The 6500-nt window shown below is 38.9% G+C and overlaps 2 protein-coding genes across 5 annotated transcripts in view; both read left to right on the top strand.

The window, feature by feature from the left end:
* Positions 1-2237, top strand: part of zc3h11a (zinc finger CCCH-type containing 11A) — a 28244-nt gene extending 26007 nt beyond the window's left edge. For all 4 annotated transcript variants that reach the window (XM_032513175.1, XM_032513176.1, XM_032513178.1 and 1 more), the window contains one exon: positions 908-2237. In XM_032513175.1, coding sequence (XP_032369066.1) covers positions 908-1130 — 223 coding nt within the window. In that variant the 3' untranslated portion in view covers positions 1131-2237. The remainder of the gene's footprint in view (positions 1-907) is intronic.
* Positions 2238-3521: 1284 nt separating this feature from the next.
* Positions 3522-6500, top strand: part of LOC116687643 (oocyte zinc finger protein XlCOF8.4) — a 4865-nt gene continuing 1886 nt past the window's right edge. The window contains exon 1 of the mRNA XM_032513187.1: positions 3522-3794. Within this exon, the coding sequence (XP_032369078.1) occupies positions 3611-3794 (184 nt within the window). The 5' untranslated portion in view covers positions 3522-3610. The remainder of the gene's footprint in view (positions 3795-6500) is intronic.

Raw genomic sequence — 6500 nt, 5'->3', positions numbered from 1 at the left:
ACAGCACGAGCACATATGGACAAAACAAACATACTAAAACATATGTTTATTTTTAAAACCGATTTTAAATGACATTGTAACACTTTATGTACCAATTCGCTCTTATGAAATATAATTGCGGCACGGCTGTCTTGGAACAATAGACAGAAGGTGGCGGAAGGCCCCGACACTTAAATTCATTTAAGATGTAGCCTAACAGTGACCAATCAGTGTTCGACCTACAGTCTGTTGAGATGACTCTTCGAACGCAGAAACAAAGCGCAATCGCACCATGAAACGTTAGGAAAAAAGATCTTTGTTTTTCCATAATCCAATGAAACTAAAACAAGTAATCCACTGCGATTACAAGATTCGCAAAAAGGGTCCCGGTGTATCTCTACGCCCCCCCACCTTCACCAGCCAGCTCCAAGCAGGTGAGCGAAGCCTCTCCACTTTGCTGTTTCAACAAAGTGGAATAAAATCTACACAAAACGCGCAATTAATTAGTAAACTGACTTTAATTAGGCCTACATGGCATTCAGGAAACCTTTATTGCAACGGTAGCACGGCAAGATGTCCTGACTAATGCAACAGTAACTTTCATTTTTTGGTATAATGCATATGCATCGGCAATGGTCTCAGGGGGGAGAGCTAATAGTCACTTGTAACGTAACCCCCCCCCCTCAAAAATATAATTTTTACTAAAGCAGTATATGAAATTTAGATGTTTTACCTACCACTATTTAGTTGTTTTCTGTTATTCAAAATATGTATCTTTTTTATTATTAACTATCTGGTCACGCCAGATGTAATTATTTCACTAATTTTTGAAACAATGCTTTCCACACAACTTTGCCCCCTAGTTGCCCATCATTTTTTTCTTATTAGCAAGTGACCCAAGAGTAAAACTCCTCTGTATACGTTTTAGCCCAGTCCCGAAGACTCCCACTCAGCCCAAGTCCCGGAGACTAAGCGCAGCCGCGTCACGCACCATCTCCACCTCCAGTGCTGCTGGCTCGTCCTCCTCTGCCGTGGACGACTTCGAGGAGCTGATCAACCAGTTCACCGACGACCATCTGGAGGGAGACGTGGACCCTGGCATGGAAGAGGACGACCTGCTGCAGGAACTGTCAAAAATGATTGGCAGCTGAGGGCTCCGTCCAGCACAATCAGCACCCCGCCCCCAAACAACCTTGTCGAGGAAACACCGTCAGCCACTAGCTACCATGGAACGTTTTAAAGATATTATTTTCTTAAAAAGGTTCAACTTATTTAAGCTTTTGAGTCATGTTTGTTTTTCTTTACATGTTAGACATCCTGCTACTTGTTCATTTCCTTCACATGTGATCATCTGCTCACCCCAAGGGTTATTCTGCAGGGCTTATTTTTCAATTTTATTATGTATGTTCATGATCATTCGGGTCATGAAAAGAGAAAATGTAAAAAGCTTTTGGTGCTGTGAGATGTTAAGAACATTATCATTTTGTCAAGAATCCTAGAAGACATTAAATCTTGGGAAGGATGAATGAGTCATTTTAGAAGAAGGTCCTATCTGTGTACTGTGTATGCAAAGGGAAGTATAGAAATAATTAATTCTGCTGCACTTGCAGTAGCCTGCCCCCAACTACTTGTGTTTTTGTTTTTATGTCTGTGAGTGGACAAAGACTGCTGTTGCCCGGCTAGTTCCCAGATTATAGATCATGACATTTAAATCTATCATTTTTAATTTAACAAGGTTCCTGTCAACAAAGCTCAGGTCAGAGCCTGAGAGGAAGTTACTATCAAGCTAATCAGCCATGTTATTGTCGGGATCGTATTAGCCATCAAGGGTATGTAGTTTATAGATTTTCCGCTCAGTGCACCTTCTACCAGTGGCTGTTCCTTAGTGTTTTTATAATGCTTGGCAGGAAATGTTTTTTTTTTTTTTTAACCAGTTCTTTTATTCAGTGGGCATACTTTGAAACAACTAGTCTGGAATAAACGTGCAAGTGCTCTCTGGGCTTTGTTAATGAACACCTCAGGGACTGTTTTCATGTTCCTGATATGATTGACAAACACTGTATTTGAATTCAGCAATGCTGTCTTTAGTTGTCTTGTTCTCTTTGGTGTTAGCATTGGTTTATCCATGTGGTCTGAGAAAAGATCAACTTGTTTTTTGGTCTTAACATGTGTTTGCTCTGTCCTGACCCTTTTCCACAAGCTTGCTATTCAAAGGGACTTGTACATATTACTGTGTAAATAAAAGTGCTTTTAATGACCAGCTGGATCAATAATTGTTGATTTAAAATGGCGGGTTTGGGAATCAACATCAGGTGCTGATACATTAAAGTAATGTATAACTGGTGCCTTCTAGCTCAGATCTTGAACTGGAGGTTTGGACCTCTCGGGGCTCCTCAGAGTTACTTCATGTGGGGGGGAACCAAATTATTGTTAAAGGTCTTTTTTTTTTTTTTAACAATATGCATTCCCCCAGCTCTCCTAGGTGTAAACCGAGCCCTGGATATCCTGCTCTGCCTTTGAGAAAATGAAATCTCAGATGGGCCGATATGAAATCTTGGTTACCTCCCCTTTCTCTGCTTGGCCCACCCATGAGAGAGAGTCTGGCTTTCAAACAAGCAAAAGGTAGTTGGTCAAGGCCACACACCCCGCTTCCTCCTCAAAAGCTGCAGACTCAGAAATGACACATCCTAAAGAAAGTTAATTGTTGGACTGGCTCTAGTGGCTGTAATTCTGCACCAAGGCTTAATTATACAGTATTAGGGGACCGCTAAGGCCTATATAAAAGAAACTTCAGATACAGTATTAGGGGACCACTAAGGTCTATATAAAAGAGACTTCAGATACAGTATTAGGGGACCACTAAGGTCTATATAAAAGAGACTTCAGATACAGTATTAGGGGCCACTAAGGTCCATATAAAAGAGACTTCAGATACAGTATTAGGGACCACTAAGGTCTATATAAAAGAGACTTCAGATATGGTATTAGGGGACCACTAAGGTCTATATAAAAGAGACTTCAGATTCAGTATTAGGGGAACACAAAGGTCTATATAAAAGAGACTTCAGATTCAGTATTAGGGGAACACTAAGGTCTATATAAAAGAGACTTCAGATAAAGTATTAGGGACCACTAAGGTCTATATAAAACAGACTTCAGATACAGTATTAGGGACCACTAAGGTCTATATAAAAGAGACTTCAAATACAGTATTAGGGGACCACCAAAATATATACATATAAATAGCCTGTATAAAGTAAGGTAGGTTTAAAAAAAATAGATTTTGAATACTCCTCTTATTGGGAATAATGAACTTCTTTATGTTGTTTCCCTTGTAATATACAGTACATGTGCTTAAAAATGAACGCCCAAGCATTTTTAAAAAGCAGAAGTATCTCTTATGATGGTTTGGATGCCTAAGTACAATTCATTTGTAAATCTGCAGTATTTGAATTTGCAGTACTGTGTAGTCTCCTATCCAGCAGGTGACGTTACACACCACCAGAGTCCCTCTGAACAGCACGCAGAAGCCGGAAGGCTTCCACTTCCGGGTTAGTGGATGTAAACAGAAGGACGTTCTGCCAGTTGAACGGTCTATGGTTGAGTCAGTGAGAGGAAACCTGGAGGAAACATGACCAAACTGGAGCTGTTGAACGTCTTTCTGAACGACAGGCTCACCGCGGCCGCTGAAGAGATTTTCCGCGCCGTTAAAAACACGGTGGTGGAGTACCAGAGCGAAGTCCTGCGTTCCAAAGAGGAGAACGAGCGACTCAGACGGCTCCTCAACGTAGCCGTCCAACGGTTACTGCAACCAGGTGAAGAGCACCAGCCGCTACTCTCTGTGCTGCTCGCGCTGTTTACTGATGCGCTGAATGTCACGCCAAATCCCATTCAAAATATGGCCGTTTAACGGGCTAACTCTGTGTGAGGGAACGTCAGCTAGCTAGCACTGCTAAACCCATACATTAGCTAGCCTACGTCGAATTTATTTTAGTAAATATTATAGCATATTAAAACAGTTACGGAGCACAAAGCAACATTAACAGAAATAGTAATCTTAATACACATAAGTCATTAAACAAGTGGAAGAAAACAGTCAACATCTCCGGGTTACAAACTAGCTAGCTAGCTAGCTAACTAGCGCTAGCTAATCTCCCAGAAACTAACAGTGTTATAGCTCTCTGCATGGTGCTTTGCTGATCACATACCATAAGCTCTCTCTCTCTCTCTCTCTCTCTCTCTCTCTCTCTCTCTCTCTCTCTCTATATATATATATATATAATGAACCGTATTCCTTTATGTCATTACATTTTATATATGTATAAGCATATCTCTTAGTCAAAATTATTTTTTCTCACTAGTCAGATACACAATAACATTCTTACTTGTAGACATTTCAGATGTAACATTATACAACTTCAACTCCAATTTTCAAATGTCTACAATCCAATTGTTACTAGCTACTTATTAATTTTAGGTATTCAAAATAAAAACAGATTTCAACAGTACGTTTGTGGATATCTGCCATTGCATTGCTTTTAGTCGTAGGCTAATTCTAATTGAAGATATCTGAAGTTGTCCTATTGCCAGCCGTAGATATCTGTTGTTACATTTGTACTAGGCTAGTCAAACTGTATTTTAGAAATGACAAATTACAGTATGCATATCTGGAATGGTTTTCCATTATATATCGGGATATTAAATTATTGGCAATAAATGATTTTCTGGTAGCGTTGACATCTCTCAAATCAACATGTGTCTAGAGACCTGGTCCAGAATAAAGTAATCTACTGTAGTCTTGCATTATCTGCTGGAGGAAGTTTCTTATATCTTTGTTTAAAACAGGGCATGTTGAAGGAATGGCCTTCACTTCCTGTGATTCATCTCTCTTTAACAAATAGACAAATAGGTGAGAATGACGGAGAACTACAGAGAGAGAGCCTGCTCATGGAAGAGCTCAAATCTAATCAGATGAATGGACATTGTGTTAAAGTTGGTTTTATATTGGATGTTGGCTATTTGAAAAATCTATTATGCAGCCGGCCTGTTGACTTATTCATGTCAAAACACTTTTGGTGAACTAAGCTAACTCCCCTAAAAAATGGCACAAAAGAGCACAAAGCTTATTTAAAAAAAAAAAATCCTATGACTGTATAAATATTTTTTTAGTAAGTGCTATAAATCTATTATGCGGCTTGACCTGACCTGTCCATGTCAAAGCACTTTTGGTGAACTCAGCTGACTTACCCCGCATTGCACAAAGCTTCTTCTTTTTTTTTTAATACCCATCCTTGAGCAAAGTTATGCTTGACGGTGCAGTTTAGGAAATGTAATTTAAAAATTTAAAATATATATATATATATATATATATATATATATATATATATTTATATACAGATGATTCCAAACTGGTGTTGTTTTATATTTTCCGGTGTGAAATCCCATGAAATGCTGCGGATTATTTAAGTACTTGTGGCGGCAGGACGGTGTGTGTGGGATTGACTCCAAATAAAGTGTGTGTGTGTGTGTGTGTGTGTGTGTGTGTGTGTGTGTGTGTTTGTGCGCGTGTGTGTGCGCGCTCATGGTAATCAGAACTGGAAGAATTATTCAGAACCTTTACTTACCGCACTGTAAAAATACTGTTTCAAGTAAAAGTCCTGCATTGAAAATGTTACTTAAGTAATAGTGTCATCTGGAAAATGTATTTAAAGTATTAAAAGTAAAAGTTCAGTAAAATCCTCCCATTGTAGAAAGAGTAAAAGATCCAAACAGTTAAATGGTCTCATCATTTCAGCTGGACTTGTAGGCCATTATATTGTTGGCTAGTTTACTTTATAGTAAAACGTCAGATTATGTAAACTACATGTGTTCTGTGTGCAGAAATCTAAATGTGTAAAGTAACTAATAACTAAAGCTGTCAGATGAATGCAGCGGAGTAAAAAGTATATACACAGTATATTTCTCTCTGAAAATGTAGCAGAGTAGAAAGAAGTAGAAAGTGGCATGAAAAGAAAAGACTCAAGTAAAGTACTTCAACATTTGGACTTAAAGACAGTACTTGAGTAAATGGACTTAGTTACATTCAACCGCTGATGGTACTGAAGGAACATTGTGTTTTTAGAACTGTAGTTGTAGAACTCCCACAACCCCCACTATCAGAACACAGATGGAGAATTAAATGCTAAATGATAAACCAACCAACCTTAAGTTCTGACATGGTTCGGTACAGTCTAATGGCAGTGTGTATGAAGAAGAAGACGTAATGTTAATGAGCCATAAAGCCGCGTACACATGATATGCGATTGGCTTTCTGTGCATCGCTAGGTAGAGCTGGGCAACATATCAATATTATATCGATATTGTGTTATTTGATTTTCTCCACATCGACCAGCCCTATCGCTAGGTAGGGCACCGAGAAAAGTGCAGCACAGGTATTCAAGGTTAAATAATTTAAAGCTTAAGTGTGTAACTTTTTGATATTAATGAACATCCGTTACATTCAAGCCATTGCCAAATGAGTT

The sequence above is a fragment of the Etheostoma spectabile genome, chromosome 4 (genome assembly GCF_008692095.1).
Source record: "Etheostoma spectabile isolate EspeVRDwgs_2016 chromosome 4, UIUC_Espe_1.0, whole genome shotgun sequence".
Lineage (NCBI taxonomy): Eukaryota > Metazoa > Chordata > Actinopteri > Perciformes > Percidae > Etheostoma > Etheostoma spectabile.
Note: the sequence above shows the minus strand (reverse complement) of the source record. Positions and strands in the feature narration are given on the sequence as shown.